This window comes from Elaeis guineensis, chromosome 15, assembly GCF_000442705.2.
Source record: "Elaeis guineensis isolate ETL-2024a chromosome 15, EG11, whole genome shotgun sequence".
NCBI classification, from domain to species: Eukaryota; Viridiplantae; Streptophyta; class Magnoliopsida; order Arecales; family Arecaceae; genus Elaeis; species Elaeis guineensis.
This window is the reverse complement of record NC_026007.2, coordinates 73,356,761-73,379,527: the sequence shown is the minus strand read 5'-3', so window position 1 is coordinate 73,379,527 and position 22,767 is coordinate 73,356,761. Positions and strand designations below refer to the sequence as shown.

Genomic DNA, 22,767 nt, shown 5'->3' with positions numbered 1-22,767 from the left:
ATTACTTGGTGTACTTTATTCCGATAGCACCTTCGAATAGCTGTGCACTGAGTGGAGGAAAAGGAATTTCTCCAGAGCAGCCCAGCCAGTCGTGCTTATGCTGATTGGGGAGATAACATGGGTCTGTTGGAAGGAAAGGACTGCAAGAGTGTTCTTGAACAAACAGGAATCTCTTGTGGCAATTGCATCTGAAGGTTTGCAGCTGTTCAACTCTTGGTCCAACCTTTGCAACTCTAATTTACTGGGTGAGCATGGGAAAGTTTGGCACAAGATCAGTAAGGTGATAGAAGTACTAAATACAAATGTATAATCCTTGCTGGTTCAGTGTTGCCCTTATCATGTTAAGAAGGAAGGTTATCAAGGATCTCATCAGCGAGGAAATGGTTGTCATCAGAGTGGTGTTTTCATGGAACAAACTTTCATCTGCTTGAATTGGTTTTTATCTCTGAATCTTGGATCCCAATGCTTTGCAGCAATGCTTTTTGCCAGGATCTTGCATTGATGTTACCAAAGGATCCGATTAGGTTGCTTGGAAACTTCGACGACGTTAAAGCTTTGCAGTTCATTTGTTCTGGTTTCAGTGCTCTTTTGGTTGTCATACTGGGCTTAGCAATCAGTTATTTTCAGCATATTCTCTTCTTTCCATTGTAGATATTTTATGCTATTCAATAAATAACGGATGGCTGATCTTTTACAGCCTCCCCTTCCTTTAAAAAACTTGTAGGGGGTATCATTGAATAAGATTCATTTAACCTCATCAAAAAAAAAAAAAAAAAAAAAAAAGGATTCATTTAAAAAAGAATTAGGCTCTAGCTCAGCTTGCAGTTGCAGGCCTGAGAAATAAGGTTGTCTGGCAACCAAGTCAGCAAGGTTAAGCGGAATATATTGGGGGAAGAAATGGAGTGTTTGAATTATTTTATCTCTCTTTTTTTTATTTGGTATAAGTATTCTATCCTTTCATGAGTATAAACTATTCTTGTGTTAAATTGAGTAATGAGATTAGGAAGATAAAAGTGGAGGATTTATCAATATACAGTATATTATATTATTAAAAGTAATTTTTTTTATTGAAGTAGCCATTTGTTTTCCAGAAAAAGTGACCTATTTGACTGAATGAGACAGATTCGGCCATTTTTCTTTTGAAGCAACTGCAGTCTATAATGAGAAATGAGAAAAGTTTGAGTTTTGAACAAAGTATAGAGCTCCGGTTGTAGTTAAAATCAAACCATGATTCCATTTGAAACTAGACGTATTTTCTATATCCAAACTATCAAGTCATCAAGCGGATTTTGTTGTTTCGAAAAAAAAAGATTATAAACGAATCATCTATATTATTATTATAAAAAACACAAAGTTATAAACTAAGCACCAAACTTACCTACCCCGGGTGGACAAGGGTTACTCAGGATACAATCAAGTAAATAGCTCCAACGTGGAGGGCAACCATGTACAAGGAACAAAGGTACTCATTCGCTCGTCCTCTAATCATCGCCCAGGTGTACGGCTCCGATTTTCTCAGATCGGACGACTATAAACTAGTCTCCGATCCCTTAAAAGCCGAGGTTCCCCTAAGGTCAGACAACCCACGGATCTCCGTCTCTCTCCGGAAGAGGAGGAAAACAAAGATCGAGAAAGGGTTAAGGAGAAAAGAAAAGAACCGGAAGGTTTCGAATCCCTCGTTCCTCCGATCGTCTTCATTCTCTTCTAATTCGATGTTCCAGTTCGCTGTCGAATCCCATCGCTCTTGTTCTCGACCCGCCTCTTAATTTCTTCCCTTTTGCGACGATTTACGGCTTCCGATTGTTCTCTGTTTGTTCGAATCGCAGCTAAATATGATCTGAAGTTAGATTTTTTTATTTTTTAAATATCGGTGTCATATTTGTAGAGCCAAGGGTTGTTATTTTTTCTCTGTGGATCTGGATGAGAGATTATGTTTGGATTTTCTTCTGTTTTATTATGAGATATATTTGGTTGCGATTTTGTCTTTTCTAGGGCTTTCTGTGTGTGGATTTCTTGATTGCTTGTGAAATCCTAAAAAGTGACGAAATGACGATTCAGTATTTCTGTTGTTGTTTTTAAAATTGTTTATCGCGATTGGATAGGAAGGGGTCTGAATTAGATCAATGGAGTTGGTTTGAATTGTTTATCATTTTTTATCAAATCGAGAGGAATTGGTAATGGAGTTTCCTTCGGGGTTCGATTAATTTATGGCAATGTGGTTCATTTAAAAACTATAAGGGAAAAAAAAAAAAATCTAGCTTTATGTCGATCTGAAAGAAGGGTACTATATATCAGCTATTGTAGGCTTTGTAGCTTTATAATGGCCTTACAGTTCCTTGTTGTGTCATAAATAAATAACCATAGATAATCGTCATTACCATTTCTATGATATTCATGTGCTTGTTATTCAACGACGTCACTGTTTGGAGGTCTTAATTTTGTTTGCTATGAATGTCATTAGCATTTTCAAGACTGAAAAATTTTACTATTCAAATGCGGCATACTTAGCTGTTTTCTATCTTGTTGTTGTTGGTTAAGTGCCATTAAGAGGAAACAATTTTGGAAAATTAGCCAAATAACAACCTACTATAATGTTCTTATGGATGATATTGATTCAGCTTTCAGCCATTATGTGCCTATAACAATGTTAAACCAATCATTGAAAGATAGTGGTGCTTATTATGCTGTAAAAGCTTCAGACTGTCCTATCATGGTTTGTTGTTTTTTTGCCATCAACCATGAAAACCCTCTATAATTAAGATGTTTATTCTTCCAATCCAGGTGTTTTTCAGAAATGGCTGAATCAAAGACTGGATTGAGAAAACCTGTGTTTATCGAGGTTGATCAGCTTCGACCTGGCACCAGTGGGCATACCCTTACAGTGAAGGTGGTGGACTCGAAGATGGTCTTGCAGAAGGGGCGCCCTGATGGTCCTCAAGTTCGACAGATGCGTATTGCTGAATGTTTGGTTGGGGATGAAACTGGAATGATAGTTTTTACAGCCAGGAATGAGCAAGGTACGTATTACCTCAAATAAAACATATTAGGTAATGTTTTATTAGTAAATTTTAGGTTGAATTCTTTCATTTTTTTTCTTTGTTAATATTTGTTTATATGGCGCACATGGAATACATGTATGATACAATTGAACATTAAAATTTCTAAATTTATGATCATGATGCTACTATGATATTCACATATCTCTTTTTACATAGATAGTGCTCATTATCCTTTAAGAGTTTCATTTCATCTTTTTCCCTCTTTTTATGATCATCATGGTGCATTAAATTGGTTAGATACTTCCTTTGCTCGAAAAGACCAATCATTTTACTGGTGGATGATAGAACTTAGAGGAAAAAGAAAATGGTTAAGCTTCCGAGTATGCGAAAATTAATCAACCCTTTTAGGGGGAAAATGTCATAGTCTCATGAACTCTTAACTTAGCATAGGGAAACAGACCAGAGCAATGCAGCCAGGGTTTAGAAGGACCAAATATCTTGCCATCTTGTCTAGTACATTTGATCTTTGCTATGCTGAGGAAATGCTTTGAAGTCTAGAAATATCATTAAAAAACTGTTATAGATCTTGAAGCTGTTATCTAGCTTGAGGTCAGCTTCTAAGAAAGCTGATTGACATCTGATCATTATTTTTGTAGACAATCAGATCAATGTTCTTGTCCTATCTATCTCAAATGGAATGCTTTTATTGGCAAGCAAAGATTCTTCAAATGTGAGAAGGTGCACTTTCTGCATGTTGTCATCATTGGAAACTATTCCCCTCCCCATCCTCTCGAGTACTTGCTTCTCCATATTTCTCAAACTAACAAAGGAACATTTTTCCATTTTCTGTTGTTAATACTAAACCAAAATAATTTACTCATCATATTTAATTTGTTGCTTGATTATTGCATCATATCATGACTTCATCTATGGTCTGTTAACCAACATTTAGACTATATGCGTTCTTGGATTGCTGAAGTCATTTTTGTAAGTCATTTTGTGCTTCCATGTCTTTCTTGCATATGTTGTTTCACTTCTGATTGAAGGCTAAAGGCCTTGCTGGGGGCATTTACCCACTACAAAAATGGGGAAATTGTCAATGCAATTTTTGGCCTTTGCCAATGCTAAAAAGCATTGCCAATTAATCCCACAATGCCCATGCAATTGTCATCAAAACATCGGCTATGGAAGCATGGAAATTCCATATGCCGATGCTTTTAAAAAGTGTTGCTAAACAACGATGTTTATAAGCATCATAAACTCCAAAGATAACGACGCTTATAAGCAATGTTTAACTTTAACTAAATGGCACTTATAAACATCACCAGGTAATGACACTTAAAAAAGTCGTTCAGTAACTAATCTAACGACGCTTTTAAGCTATAGTCATGAATGCTGTGAACAAAACAACTTGCCTAAATAGGATTTTCAGTAGTAATGATTGTGGGATATAGTCATGATATGGGCCAAACACTAAACCTGGTACAAGTCAGTATCCTCACACCCAATACAAACAAAATAAGATCACTCAGTACAAACAAAATATGAATTTTTCAACAACCCGTAGATTTCGGCCCAACAGTATGTAACAAATATCTTAGTGGATCAATAAAAAAATTCACATGCATGCATGAAATAAGATAAGTTGCATTGCCAAATCAAGCCACCAAAACATCAAACATACCATCAAAGCATGTAAAATTGAAAACAGCAAGAAAAGATTAAAAAAGAATCTAAAACTACCAAAAACCCTAGTGCCGTGGAAGGTCTGCTTCCTGTCGAGGTCCTCCAGAGACGGAGTTGATGATCCCGATTGGAGGCCGATCTCCGGGCTGCTCTTCCCTCTTTGGCGGCTCAGGCTGCGGCAGGGTCCTTGGCCGATCTTCTCTATCCTCAGGCCGGCGCCGAATGAACCTATCAAGTCGACCTCATCGGATGAGCTCCTCGATCTCATCTCGGAGCTGGATGCATTCCTCCGTGTCGTAGCCGTGGTCGCGATGGTAGAGGCAGAACTTGTTAGGATTGCACTTCTCGGGTGCGTGCGCATCCTCTCTGGCCTAGGGAGCTGCTCTCTGACCTCCATCAGCATCTGGGTTTTCGATGCGTTGAGGGGGGTATAGTTGCGGAATCTTCCTTGGGGAGAGCCCCGCCGAGCCCGGCGATCCGGGCTTCCCTGCCTACGTGCTCGAGGAGGAGTCTGGACGCGCTTGTGCCCGGGAGGAGTTCGAGAACGTGGCCGAGCTTCTCTCGGCCCTTTTTCGACTGCGGGCTTACTCGAGTCTCCCGCCTGTCGCTCTCTCGCGGTCTCTTCGTCCTTCATTTTGAAGGCTTCTTCCGCTCGGACGTACCCTTCGGCCCGAGCCAACAGGTCAGCAAAATCCCTGGGGTACTTCTTTTCTAGGGAGAATAAAAGGTCGTTCTTCTGAAGGCCGCCTTTCAGGGCGGCCATCGCTACCGATTGATCCAAATTTCGGACCTCCAGCGCGGCGACATTGAAGCGGTTGATGTAGGCCCGAATGGACTCCCCCTCCCTCTGCTTGATGTTGATGAGGGACTCCGAACCCTTCCGGGGGCGCCGGCTGCTGACAAAATGAGCCACAAATTGGTGGCTCATCTGATCAAAGAAAAAGATGGTACCCGGCTTCAGCGCCGAGTTCCAGTTTCTCGTCGCTTCCTTCAAGGTGGATGGAAAGGCTCGGCATAAAATGGTGTCGGACGCGCCATGAAGTAGCATCATTGTCCGGAAGGCCTTCAGGTGGCCAATTGGGTCCGAAGTCCCGTCGTAGCTTTCAAATTGAGGGAGTTTGAAGTTCGGCCGGATCGGTTCCTGCATGATCATTTGAGAAAAGGGAGGGTCAGTACAAATGTCCTCACCATAAGTGGGGGGAGCGTGGCGGAGCTCTTCGATCCGCCTGTTCATCTCCTGGAGCCTTCGGTCCAGAAAATCCTCTCGACTACGGGTCTCGAGGGTCTTCTGGCAGAATGGAGGTAGAGATCTTTCAGGGGTAGAATCGTGGTCTGATTGAGGGCTCTTCACCCTTGGATTCGTCTTTCCGGGAAAGACGGGGCGGCTGGCCCAAGTGGCCTGTCCCACCGTCGGATTTTGGGGTTCCGGTGACGCTCTTTCCAGTCGCACTAATGCCTGCGGCTGCTGCTGCTGTTGCATGGCCTGCACAGCTTCAGTGAGGCCTCTGACCTGCTGCACTAGTAGGTCGAATTGCTCCGTGCCAACCGCCGCCGTCGTCGTCGTCGGAGGAGGCTGGGAAACCGGAGGTGAGGCCGGAGCCTGGGATCTGGCCGCAGAGGCCGTGGATCGCCGCGTGGATGCTTTGCGGGGAGGCATCGGGCAAAGACCTAGTGGGGGAAGGAGTGGATGTCAGAAAAGATGACCGGAGGCGGTCCCGTTGAGTGCTCCTTTAAGAACAAGGGTGCTGCGAAGACACAGCCCTTCCGCTAGCGCCAATCCTGTTGGTGCAAAAATCCGCCTGCGTCGGAGAAGCTGGAGTCAGAGGAGTCGCGATCGCCGTCGGGACCTGCAAAAGAAGTCTAAATCGGAGGTGGGGTTGCTCCGGCAAGACTCTCCGACGCTCAAGTCAGTTCTCTGCCTCAACAAGAATGGAGTGCTCGAACGAAAATTTTAGCAGAGTTTGGGATAGAAATTAGGGCTTAGAGAATAACGTATCTGGGGTCCCTCTTTTATAGGCGGAGGGGGCAACAGACTGATAGCGATGTCTGTAACCGTCTGGCAGTGGGCTGTCCAGGGTCAGGAGGAGTTTGTTGTGAAGAGTAGTGGAGTGGGATCGTGGCCATCATCGGGACGTGCCACGTGGAGTCTGTTGCGGGGAGTGGAGCGGCGTCCGTTGTCACGACTCGCCAGAGGGTGGAGGAACCGCGTGGTATCCGTCGCAGGAAGTGGAGCAGAATCGTGGCCACTGTTGTGGCCTGCCAGGGAGTGATGGAGCCGCGCGGAATCCGTCACAGGAAGTGGAGCAGAGTCGTGGCCGTTACTGCGGTCTGCCAGGGAGTGATGGAGCCGCACGAAATCTGTTGCAGGAAGTGGAGCAGAGTCGTGGCCGTTACTGCGGCCTGCCAGGGGGTCCAGGTCTCCGTAGAAGCTCGGATGGGGATCATTTGTCGAGGAGTCTCGGCCAAGGCCGCTCGTGATAGAAATTTGAAGTAGATCATTTGCAGCGGAAACTCGGAGTGGGTCGCTTGCAGTAAGGGCTTGGAGTCCGGCTCCCGTAGGAGTCTGGACGAAGTCTTCCTGCAGCCGAAGTCGGGGACGAAGTCCGGCTTCCGTAGGAGTCCGGGCGAAGTTCTCTTGCAGTTGAAGTCGGGAACGAAGTCTGGCTCCCGTAGGAGTCCGGACGGAGTCTACCTGCGATCAAAGTCGGGGGCGAAGTCCGGCTCCCGTAGGAGTCCGGATGGAGTCTACCTGCAATCAGAGTCGAGGGCGAAGTCCGGCTCTCGTAGGAGTCCGGACGAAGTCTTCTGCGGTTGAAGTCGGGGACGAAGTCCGGCTCCCGTAGGAGTCCGGCGAAGTCTACCTGCAATCAAAGTCGGGGGCGAAGTTCGGCTCCCGTAGGAGTCCGGATGAAGTCTTCTGCGGTTGAAGTCGGGGATGAAGTCCGGCTCCCGTAGGAGTCCGGACGGAGTCTTCTTGCAATCAAAGTCGGGGGCGAAGTCCGGCTCCCGTAGGAGTCCGGACGAGGTCTTTTGCGGTTGAAGTCGGGGACAAAGTCTGGCTCCCGTAGGAGTCTGGACGGAGTCTACCTGCAATCAAAGTCGGGGGCGAAGTCCGGCTCCCGTAGGAGTCCGGACGGAGTCTACCTGCGATCAAAGTCGGGGGCGAAGTCCGGCTCTCGTAGGAGTCCGGACGAAGTCTTCTTGCGGTTGAAGTCGGGGACGAAGTCCGGCTCCCGTAGGAGTTCAGACGGAGTCTTCTTACGGTCGAAGTCGGGGACGAAGTTCGGCTCCCGTAGGAGTCCGGGCGAAGTCTTGAAGGTGGTCGATCACCGTGGAAACTTGGGTGGAGTCCGTCCGTCGCGAAGGATCCGGTCGACGTTGGTGGGGGTTTATCCATCGGCAGAACTTGAGAATGTTGTGGAGGCCCGGCCGCCAGAGAGGTTCGGCGAGATGTCGTCGAAGGTCGGATGCCAGTATAATCTCTGGAGGGTCGCTCCTATCACGAACTTCGGCTGGGAGGTATTTTATACCCAACACCAGTCCCCCTACTTCCGAGTTCGAGTTTCGAATGAAGTACAGAAAAATTTCCATAGCCGAAGTTGTCCCTTTGAATCCCGTGCACGATCGTCCTCAGATATTCTGGCATTTAATGCGCTGTGCTGGAGTTTTTTCAAATCGGGACGATCCGAAGGGACCTTTCGGAATTTTCGCTGGAGCGTTGGTCCAGGTACGGCGCAGTAATGGCTCTGTCAGCTGTCAACCGCTTTTAGCCGCCTGCCGTGGCGAGTGGGACACGTGGCGAGCGTGGGTCGGCCTGGAGAAATCCACGATCATTATAGCGCCGGATCCCAGGGTCTATTTAAACCCGCCTTTCCGCCTTTAGAAGTCCCACTCCGCCTGAAAGTTCTGTCGGTGTCTGTCTTCTCTTCGAGAGCTCTAACCCTCCTTGGCGTCTACCTTGGCCCTAAGCGTCCTTCGAGTCATCCCTGTCTTCGCACCTTCTGCATCCTTCGGAGCGACTTAGGTTGGTCCCGGAACTTTCGTTCCCTTTCTTGCCATTTGGGTGCCCCTTTTCCTCCATTTTTCTTCTGTCGCATTCCTTTGGTTTGGTTCCCCGCAAACCTTTCGCCTCTTGTTCCGCCTGATTTCTCCAGGATTTTTAGGGTCCTTATTTGAAATGTCTTCCGACACCTCTGCCTCTAGTGGTTCCGGGAGTTCGTTCGCCTCAGCCCCCAGGACCCCCACACTGTAGACGAACCCACATTGGGGCTGGGCCTCGCCCGATTTTTGCGTCGGATGCCATTTCCTGTTCTCTGACTCCGGATGAACTCCTACTGATAAGGGTTCAGTATGGAGTTCCTCCGGAGTACGATCTGGAGCTCCCCGATCCCGCCGACCGGGCTAGCACCCCCCCACCCGGTCGTTTCTGCCTGTATCAGGAGGCCTTCCGTGCCGGACTCCGGCTTCCGCTTCCATCCTTCGTCGTCGTCCTTTTTCATTTCTTAGATATTTCTTTAGCTTTAGTTGCGCCGAATTCTTTTAGGTTTTTGATAGGATTCCTCTCCCTTTGCCACGTAGTCGAAGTTCAGCCGTCCCTTTCTTTGTTTAGGCATTTCTACACCTTCAAGCGTCACCCCTCGGCAAAGGACTGGTGGTATTTCTCCCCCAGTTTGGCAAGAAGGGGTTGCTGAAAGGTGCTCCCTCTTCAATCCATAACTGGAAGGAGAAGTACCTCTTCGTCCACTGTCCGACTTTGAAGCTGGGACTGCCCCCTTGGGGCTCCCTGAGGGACTCTGTCCGCCGGGCTCCTAGCCTGGGGGAGGATGACCTTCAGGCCGCCCGGAAGCTTTTTGGTTATTCGGCTCCTTCCCTTCCCAACCTTCTGAAGGAGCAGTTTTTGTTCAACATCGGCTTGAGTCTCCAGGATCCTGCGAGTATCCCACCTTTCCTTTCCTCTTCTTTTCTCCTGCTCTTCTTCTTCTTCTCTCTTTTTTTTTCTTTCTTTTTTTTTTTTTTTTTTTTTACGTGTCGCTTCTTCCTTTTTCATCCCATCACTGATCTTCTTTTTCTCTTTTTTTTTTTTTTAGGAATGGACGCCGAAGCAGCACGGATGCTCGCTAGGGGCCTCAAGGCCCACAAAAGAAAAGCGCCGCGGCCTCCGGATCAGCAAAGAAGGCCAGAACGGAGGAGACGAGCTCGGCCGCGCCTGCCCAGGCGGCCCTCGCGGTCGACGTTCCTTCAAACGCCGAGCCCCCAGCTCCCCGGGCCTCTTCAAGGAGCTCTCCCGCTGAGGTTCCCGCCTCAGGGGACCGCATCGAGATGGTGCCTGGGGCCGAGAGGGGGAGGAGAAGGAAGTCGGTGGCCCGCAGGGTGAGTAGCCGCCGGGCCGCCATCGAAGAATCCCACGGTTCCAAAGAAGAGCCGGGGGAGAATCCCTTCAATGACAGGGACTTGATAAAGCGGTTGATTGACGGCTGCATCCTGCCCAAGGTCGTCGAGAGGATTGATCGCGCCGATCTCGAACAGCGAGTTTGGGACTCCCTAGGGTCCTTTCTCGAGGTAAACAGATCTTCATTTAATTAGCTTCTCGACGTCCGTTCTGACCTCCTAGCCGCCCTTGCAGATCGGGCACCAGCTCCTTACCAATATCGAGGCGACGAATCGGGCGAGGAGGGACGCCATCCAGGCGGAGGAGAGTCGTCGGGCCGAAGTCGCTCGCCTCAAAGAAAAGGCTGCCGAGGTAGTCACCCTCCAAGTGGCCCTGGAGAGAGAAAAGCACTGGAGAAAGAAGAGCAGACCTCGGAGGAGACGGTGAGGAAGGCGGAGGCCGAGGTCGCAAATTTGGCGGAGCAAATCCCGATCTTGGTCTCGGAGGCCAGGGTTTTTACGATGGAGTTCAAGGCCTCTGCGGAGATGAGGGACCTGAACGTCAAGTTCGGCCAAGAAGCATTCATCAAAGGATTCGAGCTCTGCCAGGAGAAGGTGGTCAGAAAATTTTCCGAGCTCGATCTCAGCTTCTTGGGCGAGGCGTCTGAAGACGAAGCCGGTCCCTCTCCCACTGCTACTGCCACCGCAGCTCCCCTTCCAGGGACACCGAGCTCCCCAACTCCTATTTCAGAGGTCTGAGACCTCTGACCTTGTATTTTTCTCTTACTGCAATTTTTCTTTTCCTTTTGTCTTTAAGAAACATTCAATCAATGAAGTTGAATTTCTCCTTATGGAGGGCTTCTCCACTCTTCCTTTTCCTTCTTTTTTATTTTTCTTTCTGCAATGGGATGCGCCTTGACGCTTTTGTCTCCTGATAGCAATGTCCTGCCGAAGCGCTTCCTCTGCCACAGGGGATTCCGCTGAAGTCCACGATCCAGCGTCTGAAGGAAGTTCTTCATTTAACAAAAAGGTCGAAGAAGATGGATGGCGAGCTTCGCAGGTTGAGGGAGAGCCACTCTGAAGCCACCGCGGAGGCCACCCGCTTTCGGAATCTCCACATGAAGGGGATCATGGAGTACAGTCGGAGGAAGGCGAACTTCGAGAAGGAGCTCGAGGAACACAAGAAGCGCGCCAGCGACCGATCTTGGGCTCAAGCTGCCAAGATCAGTTCTCTCAGGGTGGAGCTGTCGGCTGCGCAGGAGAAGATTAGCCAGTTGGAAGGAAGCTCATCTCGGCTTTTGACTCGGACCGATAGCGATCGGGAATGGTCGAAGAAGGTCTCCGACCTTCAGCAACAGCTCCAGGATGCCGAGGCGAGCTATGACGCGTACCGGGCCGGCTGACGTAAGCAGGTGGACGAATACAAGGGGAGGCTCAGGATGGCGACCGACGAGGTTGCCCGCCTTCAAAGGCAGTTAGCTGAAGGGGCTCAGTTTGCTCCCGTTCAGGGTCCCGACGAACTCCAATCCCTGAGAAGAACCGTAGAAGAGCTATCCGTCGCCCTTGGGGAGGGGAAGGCCGAACTGCAGCAATTGAAGATCCAGCTGATGTACGAGCAGCGAGCAGTCAAGGACGCGGAGGCGGAATCCGAGGTCCTGAGAAAGAGGCATCGAGAGGTGGAGAACGAAAGCCAGTGACTTCATCGGAGATATATGGAGATGCTAATGAGAGAGAAGGAATTGGAAGGAGAAGTTGAAAGCTTAAGGCACTCCCTGATGAGGATCGAAGCCGAAAGTCCGAGGTCGGGAGAAGCCGGGCCCTCTTAGGGCTCTTTTTGTCTTTCGTCCTCCTATGTGTCTTCTTTTGCGCTTGTTTGTTTGTTGGCATTGTTGCTTTTCTTTTTCTTTTTGATGCCGATGTCGTCTGGAGGTTCTTGGGCGTCGCCGCATCGGCTTGTTTTTCTTGTCATCTTTCTTCTTCAGCCTCAAGGGCTCTGTAATGCATATTTTGCCAATGAAATGAAAAGATTTTTATTACCTCTTTTACTCATGTGTCGAATTGTCATTTGCCGAGCTTCCTTCGGCTTTTGCATTGTCCGATATCGATACCGTTCGGAAGTACCCGATCGCCGTCGCATTGACCCGTCCTTCTGTTTATGGCCGCTGATTTGTCCGGGACCACTCGGGTTTGACACCTTTTAGAGTTCAAGCTGGGAGGTCCGGGCTTATCGTTGCCCTGAGGAAGCCGCTTTATCTCTGGCTCGTGTTGAGAGCTTTCTTGAAGGTCGGAATTTTGATAAGAACCCCAATCCTTGCTGAGACGAGGTTTCTTGCATCTTTGATGCAATTTGTTTTTCATTCGTCGCTGATGCAGTCCGTCGCTTTCCTTTTTAACTTCCCTCCCTTTTTTCTTTTTCTTTTTTCAAGTGAGGGTTTTCCCTCTGCTCTTGGTGGGGTCGCGGGAGCGCGAGGGGGTCGTTGGGAAGGTTCCCTTCTTCCTATCTGGTCTTAAATGACCAGATCTTGACTGGCGTCAGGACGGGGTTCCTCCCTTATTTCTGACATAATCGATTTTAGCTCAGGTTAGGACGAGATCCTCCCCTTGCCGCTAACAGGGCTATAGGGGCGCATATGGGCGCTGCGAGGTCTCTCCCCCCACCCGGTCTAAGTGTAACCGAGCCTTCGACTTTGCTCATGTTAGGGCGAGGTTCTCCTCCTGTCCCTAACATGGCTGTGGGGGCGCATATGGGCGTTGTTTGGCCTTTCCCCCCATCCGGTTTAAGGGTAACCGGGCCTTCGATTTTGCTCTTGTAAGGGCGAGGTTCTCCTCCTGTCCCTAACATGGCTGTGGGGGCACATATGGGCATTGCAGGGCCTCTCCCCCATCCGGTCTAAGGAGAATCGGGCCTTCGACTTTGCTCATGTTAGGGCGAGGTTCTCCTCCTGTCCCTAACATGGCTGTGGGGGCGCATACGGGCGCTGTTTGGCCTCTCTCCCCATCCGGTCTAAGGGTAACCGGGCCTTCGACTTTGCTCATGTTAGGGCGAGGTTCTCCTCCTGTCCCTAACATGGCTGTGGGGGCGCATATGGGCGCTGTTTGGCCTCTCCCCCCATCCGATCTAAGGGTAACCGAGCCTTCGACTTTGCTCATGTTAGGGCGAGGTTCTCCTCCTATCCTAACATGGCTGTGGGGGCGTATATGGGCGCTGTTTGGCCTCTCCCCCCATCCGGTCTAAGGGTAACCGAGCCTTCGACTTTGCCCACATTAGGGTTTGTTTTTATTGTCTGAAGGGGTCGTCCCCTGTCGTTACAAGTCCGTGCCAAAAAGGAAAAGATGTGCAGATCTGAAAGGAATCTTGATTTAAAGTAGAGTCGTTCGTTATACATTTATAAGTTTTCAAACCCTAGTGCCGTGGAAGGTCTGCTTCCTGTCGAGGTCTTCCAGAGACGGAGTTGATGATCCCGATTGGAGGCCGATCTTCGGGTTGCTCTTCCCTCCTTGGCGGCTTAGGCTGCGGCAGGGCCCTTGGCCGATCTTCTTTACCCTCAGGCCGACGTCGAATGAACCTATCAAGTCGACCTCGTCGGATGAGCTCCTCGATCTCATCTCGGAGCTGGATGCATTCCTCCGTGTCGTGGCCGTGGTCGCGATGGAGAGGCAGAACTTGTTAGGATTGCGCTTCCCGGGGTGCGTGCGCATCCTCTCTGGCCTAGGGAGCTGCTTTCTGACCTCCATCAGCACCTGGGTTTTCGATACGTTGAGGGGGGCATAGTTGCGGAATCTTCCTAGGGGAGAGCCCCGCCGAGCCCGACGATCCGGGCTTCCCTGCCTGCGTGCTCGAGGAGGAGTCTGGATGCGCTTGTGCCCGGGAGGAGTTCGAGAACGTGGTCGAGCTTCTCTCGGCCCTTTTTCGACTGCGGGCTTACTCGAGTCTCCCGCCTGCCGCTCTCTCGCGGTCTCCTCGTCCTTCATTTTGAAGGCTTCTTCCGCTCGGGCGTACCCTTCGGCCCGAGCCAACAGGTCAGCAAAATTTCTGGGGTACTTTTTTTCCGGGGAGAATAAAAGGTCGTTCTTCTGAAGGCCGCCTTTCAGGGCGGCCATCGCTACCGATTGGTCCAAGTTCCGGACTTCCAATGCGGCGACATTGAAGCGGTTGATGTAGGCCCGAATGGACTCCCCCCTCCCTCTGCTTGATGTTGATGAGGGACTCCGAACCCTTCCGGGGGCGCCGGCTGCTGACAAAATGAGCCACAAATTGGTGGCTCATCTGATCAAAGGAAAAGATGGTACCCGGCTTCAGCGCTGAGAACTAGTTTCTCGCCGCTCCCTTCAAGGTGGATGGGAAGGCTCGGCATAGAATGGCGTCGAGCGCGCCATGAAGCAGCATCATTGTCCAGAAGGCCTCCAGGTGGTCAACTGGGTCCGAAGTCCCGTCGTAGCTTTCAAATTGAGGGAGTTTGAAGTTCGGCGGGATCGGTTCCTGCATGATCATTTGAGAAAAGGGAGGGTCAGTACAAATGTCCTCACCATAAGCGGGGGGAGCGTGGCGGAGCTCTTCGATCCGTCTGTTCATCTCCTAGAGCCTCCGGTCCAGAAAATTCTCTCGACTACGGGTCTCGAGGGTCTTCTGGCAGAATGGAGGTAGAGATCTTTCAGGGGTGGAATTGTGGTCTGATTGAGGGCTCTCCACCCTTGGATTCGTCTTTTCGGGAAAGACGGGGCGGCTGGCCCAAGTGGCTCGTCCCACCGTAGGATTTTGGGGTTCCGGTGACGCTCTTTTCAGTCGCACTGATGCCTGCGGCTGCTGCTGCTGTTGCATGGCCTGCACAGCTTCAGTGAGGCCTCTGACCTGCTGCACCAATAGGTCGAATTGCTCCGCGCCAACCGCCGTCGTCGTCGGAGGAGGCTGGAAAACCGGAGGTGAGGCCGGAGCCTGAGATCTGGCCGCAGAGGCTGTGGATCGCCGCGTGGATGCTTTGCGGGGAGGCATCGGGCAAAGACCTAGTGGGGGAAGGGGAGTGGATGTCGGAAAAGATGACCGGAGGCGGTCCCGTTGAGCGCTCCTTTAAGAACAAGGGTGCTGCGAAGACACGGCCCTTCCTCTAGCGCCAATCCTGTTGGTGTAAAAATCCGCCTGCGTCGGAGAAGCTGGAGTTGGAGGAGTCGCGGTCGCCACCGGGACCTGCAAAAGAAGTCTAAACCGGAGGTGGGGTTGCTCCGGCAAGACCCTCCGACGCTCAAGTCAGTTCTCTGCCTCAACAAGAATGGAGTGCTCGAACGAAAATTTTAGCAGAGTTTTGGGATAGAAATTAGGGCTTAGAGAATAACGTATCTGGGGTCCCCCTTTTATAGGCGGAGGGGGCAACAGACTGATAGCGATGTCTGTAACCGTCTGGCAGTGGGCTGCCCAGGGTCAGGAGGAGTTTGTTGCGAAGAGTAGTGGAGTGGGATCGTGGCCATCATCGGGACATGCCACGTGGAGTCTGTTGTGGGGAGTGGAGCGGCGTCCGTTGTCGCGACTCGCCAGAGGGTGGAGGAACCGCGTGGTATCCGTCGCAGGAAGTGGAGCAGAATCGTGGCCACTATTGTGGCCTGCCAAGGAGTGATGGAGCCGCGCAGAATCCGTCACAGGAAGTGGAGCAGAGTCGTGGCCGTTACTGCGGCCTGCCAGGGAGTGATGGAGCCGTGCGGAATCTGTTGCAGGAAGTGGAGCAGAGTCGTGGCCGTTACTGCGGCCTGCCAGGGGGTCCAGGTCTCCGTAGAAGCCCGAACGGGGATCATTTGTCGAGGAGTCTCGGCCAAGGCCGCAAGTGATAGAAATTTGAAGTAGATCATTTGCAGCGGAAACTCGGAGTGGGTCGCTTGCAGTAAGGGCTTGGAGTCCGGCTCCTGTAGGAGTCCGGACGAAGTCTTCCTGCAGCCGAAGTCGGGGACGAAGTCCGGCTTCCGTAGGAGTCCGGGCGAAGTCCTCTTGCGGTTGAAGTCGGGGACGAAGTCCGGCTCCCATAGGAGTCCGGACGGAGTCTACCTGCGATCAAAATCGGGGGCGAAGTCCGGCTCCCGTAGGAGTCCGGACGGAGTCTACCTGCAATCAGAGTCGGGGGCGAAGTTCGGCTCCCGTAGGAGTCCGGACGAAGTCTTCTGCGGTTGAAGTCGGGGATGAAGTCCGGCTCCCGTAAGAGTCCGGACGGAGTCTTCTTGCAATCAAAGTCTGGGGCGAAGTCCGGCTCCCGTAGGAGTCCGGACGAGGTCTTTTGCGGTTGAAGTCGGGGACGAAGTCCGGCTCCCGTAGGAGTCCGGACGGAGTCTACCTGCGATCAGAGTCGGGGGCGAAGTCCGGCTCCCGTAGGAGTCCGGACGGAGTCTACCTGCAATCAGAGTCGGGGGCGAAGTCCGGCTCCCGTAGGAGTCCGAACGGAGTCTACCTGCGATCAAAGTCGGGGGCGAAGTCCGGCTCCCGTAGGAGTCCGGACGGAGTCTTCTTGCGGTCGAAGTCGGGGACGAAGTCCGGCTCCCGTAGGAGTCCGGGCGAAGTCTTGAAGGTGGTCTATCACCGTGGAAACTTGGGTGGAGTCCGTCCGTCGCGAAGGATCCGGTCGACGTTGGTGGGGGTTTATCCATCGGCAGAACTTGGGAATGTTGCGGAGGCCCGGCCGTCAGAGAGGTTCGGCGAGATGTCGTCGGAGGTCGGACGCCAGTATAATCCCTGGAGGGTCGCTCCTATCACGAACTTCGGCTGGGAGGTATTTTATACCCAACATATATTATAACATCAAAATATATATTCTCAATTTGTACTAAAAAATTTTTTAGATCTAATTTCCAATGACCTTAAATTAGGAAAAAAAGCTAAAGAAATCCCGGATCCAACCATAAACCCAGAAAACAAACAGAATCCCCTACTCCAGGGCTTAAAAGGACAACAAAGTCAGAAGCTCCTCTAAATCTATAGATCATACTCCAATCCACGCATGTAATTAGGAGATTAGAGAGTATAAAGATATCGAAGAAGGGGAGATGCTTTTTACTTTTCTTCGAGGAAAAAAGAGGAAGAGATCGAGGCCAAGGCTTCCACCTTCGGCTTCCGAAGCTCTCTAAACCTAGGCTGAAAAGGCTTGCAATCTCTACCAACTCCATTTCACCTCTGGCACAGATGAAGAGGAGGAGGAGGAGGTGGATGATGCTTATAAGAGGAGGAGGGGGCGGTGGATGACGCTTGGTAGCTTAGGGCACAAGGAGGAGGATCGAGGAAGAGGAGACTTAGGGCATGGTGGAATTGGGATTTATTGGAGTCCGTAAGCGTCGTCTCAAAATCCCATTTGATGATGCTTATAAGCATCGTTAAGAGCCATTTTACCTTATTAAAATTCGACGCTTTGTGGCGGAAGGTTTTAAACGTGCCAACGCTTTTAACTAGCATCAGTAAATAAAAGTCGGCAATTTTCTTTCCTTTTTTTTTTTTTTTTGTGTAGCGGCTCATCACCTTGCTGGAAGCATTTACAAAGGCTATATTGTTTGCATTTTGGTTGATTGTCAATGTTTTGGCTTAAAGGATCAATGATTCATCCCCGTTCATTTTTATTTTCTATTCTATTTGCCCACATCTTGAACCGCGGTCCTGGTTTCCGAAATCTCATTCATCATTATTAGTGATTATACGCAAACAGTTCAGCACATATGCACTGTCACATGCACCCTCCGAGATGACCAGAGTGGTTCTATAGACATCTATTTGTGCACTCACAGACTTGGGGCGATATGCAAACACTAATATTAATTGCCTCTGCATGCATCTATTACAGTTTTTTTTTCATTTGTAAAATGTCTGCATGTGTATTTTATGCTTCTGTCTTTATCAATGTCTGTATTTTCATGTGCATGTGCGTGCACACGTGCACAGAAACCATTTTTTAGGTGTTGTTGTTGGAGTATTGACTTGATTGTTGAGTGCCATATATTTGTTTTCCTTTGTCCTTTTGATTTACTTTAGTAAGATGTCTTTGTGAAGCACCACTACCCTTTGCTCTCAATCTACCAGATGCTCTATTTTTCTTTTTTTACAAGTAATTTTTCTTTTTTGTGCATAATTCTCATGTATAAATGATCAGTGAATGTAAGCTGCATTGTGAAACATGCACTTATTTATTAGTCAACCCATTCTGGGGATTCTGTATGTCGTTTCAACCTATTAATTTGTTAATGAATTGGTTTAAACATAGCAAAGTTATACTTAATCTTCATGTTCATGCATGCATGCAGTAACTAAGGGCAGGATGTATATAATTTTTCGCAGACAGTTTATGAAGCCTGTGTACTTGTGCTCGCATCAAATTGATTTATTGAAATTGCATGAGCCTATAATGTAGATTTCCTTTCATGCTTTGGGATTCAAACTGACCTGTTAGCATATATCATGGGAGTAACTGACTCCAAAAAGTGCACAAATTTGTTCCTCTCTACCCATGCATATTGCAGATCTCCATGCATGTTTGTTTACTCATAGATCTGATCAAGTAGTTACATAGTCCACTCTAAGCTTTTCAATTTCGTGTATCGGATGAAACCAACCTTGATCACTATTTATTTCCGTGCATATGACCTTTGTTGCGGATGTTCTTATGACAATATTAATTGCATTTTATAATACAGCTATTTGCTTATTCCTTGTCCATGGACCTGATTACCATTCTCTGCCTTTTATATGTTGATATATAATTAATTGCTTTTCTCTCGATCAACACTAGATCTCAGCTGTCCATGCACTTGATCAGATATTTCTCTTCCAAGTGCAGCAATTTCTTGTACCTCTTTTTTCCCTTCACTCGGTATTGGTCTTCCATGGACTTGATTTTATCTTCTTTCTCCTGTTGTTACATTTTTTCCATGCTCTTGCTTAATTGTATTTATCGATTTACTGATCATCAAGCACTGTGTAGCCCACATGCCTAAGACTAGTGCACAAACACATGGAGGGGGAAAGAGGGGGACGCCGAGAGGAGGGGGGGATGCTGTTTGCAAAAGTAAATTGTCTTATGACTTGTTCATTTCAAATATCTTAAGATTTAATTTATTGAGATGTTTCTAAGAAGTGACTTATGTTCTAACTTCTGTCATGGATCTTTAAGACACAATATACCTAAGCATGCCATAATTCTTTCTCAACTGTATACTAGTTCTGGACCTACTTTGTAGTCATAGCATTAAAATTGCACTTACATCTTGATCTTACAATCTTTGAAACACTTTCTGTTGATGTAGGTGAATAATTTTATGAATATAGCGAACTTTGTAACTAAGCCTTAGTATTTTGTCATCATTTTTCCCTTGATATCTTTTACATGCTCTTAAGACACCTTCCTCTAGAAACTATGCATGCTTGCGAACTGTTGCTAGAAGTCTCTGTGCTAGCTCATTTGAATCAAAATTTACACATAGTGCATAAGCTTAACTTGTTTCATGCCTATGATATATGCATATTTGCATCAAATGTATATTTTTATGCTGGCAGTATATTTAACCATTTTTTCCAAACATTCTGCTTTCCCAAATGCAATTATTATGAGCTTAATCATGATCAGGGTTAGTTTATATATTTATCTCCACTTCACATTAGTGTCCTACATGTATACAAACTCTAAACAATACAGATGGCATCGGCAGTACAAAGTAGCACAACAATCTATGGGTCTATTATACCCACTTTTTTCTTTTTTATAGTCACGTTCTATCTCCATCCATAACTTGTCCATTTCCAGTGGACTTGATGAAGCCAGGGACAACCGTCATACTTCGAAATGCAAAGATTGACATGTTTAAGGGGTCCATGAGGCTTGCCGTGGACAAATGGGGCCGTGTGGAAGTCACCGATCCAGCTGATTTCACTGTTAAAGAGGATAACAACCTGTCTTTGGTGGAATATGAGCTAGTGAACGTCGTTGAAGAGTGACCAGTTGCTACAGTGCTGATATGATTTCCAAGAAAGGAACAAATCAGGCTTGATGTGGTATTGTTGCTTTTGGAGATTGGCAAATGGTATTTCCCTTCCCCCAAGCAGCTTTGACTCATGGAGCTGCCCAGACAAACTCTTTTTAGGACAAAACGTGGTTACAATCATAAAGAAGCTACCAACAGGAAAATCTAGTCGAACCTTGCTACGCTGCAGCTTGTTGAAGTCTCCGATAGCAAGATGATGGTGATTGCACCTTATAGGTTCATCATCTGGACTTTGTTTGGGTTTTAAAAAGTTTCTTGTATGACACTTTTGGATGTTTAATTAAGTTTGGAGAATGTTTATCTAGTCTTTGCCCCGTAATTATAAACATAAAAATATGTCAATGAGTTTCTCTATTTTTTTGCTGCGAGATTTTAATCTGCAGTCTTTTAGTTCGTCTGCATGGTGCTAGTTTTATCATTTTTCTGCTTCCAGAAATTTTTAAAAGATCCTTGTATTTTTCAGAAAAAAAAAATGGAGAACTTGTTCTATATATAGAAATAAAAAGAGATATTTTATTTTTTTTATCTCTCTTGGTAACAACTGTCTACTTTGCTGCTGCATTCGCTGGTTGCAACGTGAGAGTTACTTGAGGTATACCGTTGCAACGTGAGAGTTACCTGAGGTATCCAGGATTCCCAGCCAAGCATTACGTAGCAGCCTCAATGGCTTGGTCCGGATGTACGCAGGGGGAGGAAAAGCAGGGATATAAAGATTCTTATTGGTTTGTATCAACAAAGAAATACAATATTAACAGTGTTTTCTTTCTAAATACAATTGGAGGTCGAGACGAACATATTCTGCAGTGATTTTAAAATAATCAGATTTTTGGAAGAGGCTGCTAATAAGGACTAAAGAGATCATTTTAGGGTGGGTTTGCTAATGGTAAACTGCTTGTTTCGTTATCTTATTTATGCCAGTAGGAGCTTGTCCTGTCCATAGGGCTTGCAAGACTGTTACTAGGAACGTAGCTGCCTCGATTTCTGAAAATGAATCTTTCAAGTAACACTAAGGCCTGCTTAGCATGGTAGTTGTTTTACTTTTTTTGGACTCATTTTATTTGTGGTAAGAATTTTTCTTCGTACAATATTATTTTTGGAAAATTAAATTTTTAGAATATGATATTTGAGAAAGTAATTTTAATATAATACTATTCCTTTAATTTTTTTTGCACTTATTTTTGAAAGCAACAAATTATTACTCCCAAAAGCCCCATAAGTTTTTTACAAGTATCTTTTTTTTTTAAAAAAGAGGGTTTGATCGTATATGGTGTTCGGTCTATCTCATTTTTCTTCATGGTTTTTTTTTGGAAATAAAAGCAGAAACGAGCCATTCCAGAAGGTTCCTAAGTTAAAGATGCGTTTCCAATTGTTATTCGGGTGTGCTCAACCCAAGCGTGGTGAAAAATAAGACAAAGCCTGCCGCATGCAGTGTTGACTACCAAGTCCCTTTAATGATACGTATCCTTTCGCTATTACTGCATTAAATGCATGTCAGAGTATTTGGTACGGTAATTAACCAACATATGTCAATCTATATTAGTTGAGATTGGAAATAAAATATTTAAAAAAATTTTGAAAGTATTTGACCGGAGGAATAAAAATACGAAATAAAAATAAAAATAAGTACTCCGAAATTGAAAAAGAGTTTCATTCTAATTTCTATTTCAGAAAAGAATCAAAATAATTTAATTTTTATAAATTTTATTTCAAAATCTCTCTTACAGATTCAAAGCTTAATTTAGTATTTAAAATTAATTTTTTAAAATATCTTTCATGTTTGATTGTTTTATCAAAAAAAAATTTTCCTCAAAAATTCGATGCACACCTCAAACTAAAAAAAAAAAAGGGTTTCATGCCGATCGCCACTCTCCACTGACGTCGTCGCCGCCTCTGCCTCCACCTCATTGGAGGTGGTCCTCGATGACCCTTCGAAAATCGCAGTAGCTTCCTCCAAGGCCAAATCTCGATCGTCTCTAACGACAGTGCTCGCGAGTTCTAGATCGGAGAAGCCATTGCCGGCTACAACCTCCAATGGAAAGGCACAAGGGGTGGCGGCCGCACGGTCACCACCGTCGGAGTGGGCTCGTGGTGGAGGGCTGGAGGAGGGGGCAGAGCTAGCGTGGGTGCTGAGTGAGGAGGAGAGCAAGTGGTTCATGGGGTTCGTGAAGAGGTTTCTGAATGCGGACGTGGCGGCCCAAGGGCCGTCAGATCAGGAGCAGGTGGTCGGGATGCTGTCACAGCTAAAAAGGGTGAACGATTGGTTGGACAAAAATTTTGACATTGACAATAAAACAGAAAGGGTCATATGCAAGCTTAGTGGTGTTGAATGCTGGCATCCTGATGAAAATAGGGTCCTTAGGTTGCATCTATCAAACATGGGCCTTAAAGGCCCATTTCCATCGGGATTTGAGAATTGTACAAGCTTGAGTGGGTTAGATCTCTCAAGCAACAAAATCTTTTAGCAAAAAAAAAAAAAAAAAATCACATTTTCATATATTCAGTATATCCTTTCCAATTTTCAATGTATATATGTTTAAATCTCTTAATATATATTTTTTAGTATTAAATAAGATGAAAATATTAAAATTGACCAACATATATCAATTTATATTAGTTGAGATCGAAAATGAAATATTTAAAAAGGATTTGGAGGGTGTTTGTTTGGAAGAATAAAGATATGGAATGGAAATAGAAATAGGTGATTCGGATTCGAGCTATTTGA

At 47.2% G+C, this 22,767-nt stretch overlaps 1 protein-coding gene across 3 annotated transcripts; it reads left to right on the top strand.

Moving 5' to 3' along the window:
- Window positions 1–1,510: 1,510 nt before the first annotated feature.
- Window positions 1,511–20,387, top strand: LOC105058720 (uncharacterized protein At4g28440). 3 transcript variants are annotated; one of them, XM_010941737.4, is made up of 4 exons: window positions 1,511–1,664; window positions 2,782–3,017; window positions 3,656–3,737; window positions 19,770–20,387. In XM_010941737.4, the coding sequence occupies exons 2-4, from the start codon at window positions 2,795–2,797 to the stop codon at window positions 19,996–19,998; spliced, it is 534 nt and encodes a 177-aa protein (XP_010940039.1). In that variant the 5' UTR covers window positions 1,511–1,664; window positions 2,782–2,794; the 3' UTR covers window positions 19,999–20,387. The 3 variants fall into 3 exon arrangements, with proteins under 3 accessions (XP_010940039.1, XP_019710545.1, XP_010940040.1); XM_019854986.2 differs by having other exon boundaries at window positions 19,808–20,046; XM_010941738.4 differs by lacking the exon at window positions 3,656–3,737 and having other exon boundaries at window positions 1,512–1,664; window positions 19,808–20,349.
- The last annotated feature ends 2,380 nt before the right edge of the window (window positions 20,388–22,767 follow it).

Excerpts from the sequence above, each read along its gene's own strand:
- LOC105058720 (XM_010941737.4), top strand. The coding sequence starts at position 2,795 with ATGGCTGAATCAAAGACTGGATTGAGAAAACCTGTGTTTATCGAGGTT. Across the intron at positions 3,018-3,655 it reads TACAGCCAGGAATGAGCAAG|ACAATCAGATCAATGTTCTT; the intron begins GTACGTATTACC and ends TTATTTTTGTAG. Across the intron at positions 3,738-19,769 it reads GATTCTTCAAATGTGAGAAG|TCACGTTCTATCTCCATCCA; the intron begins GTGCACTTTCTG and ends TCTTTTTTATAG.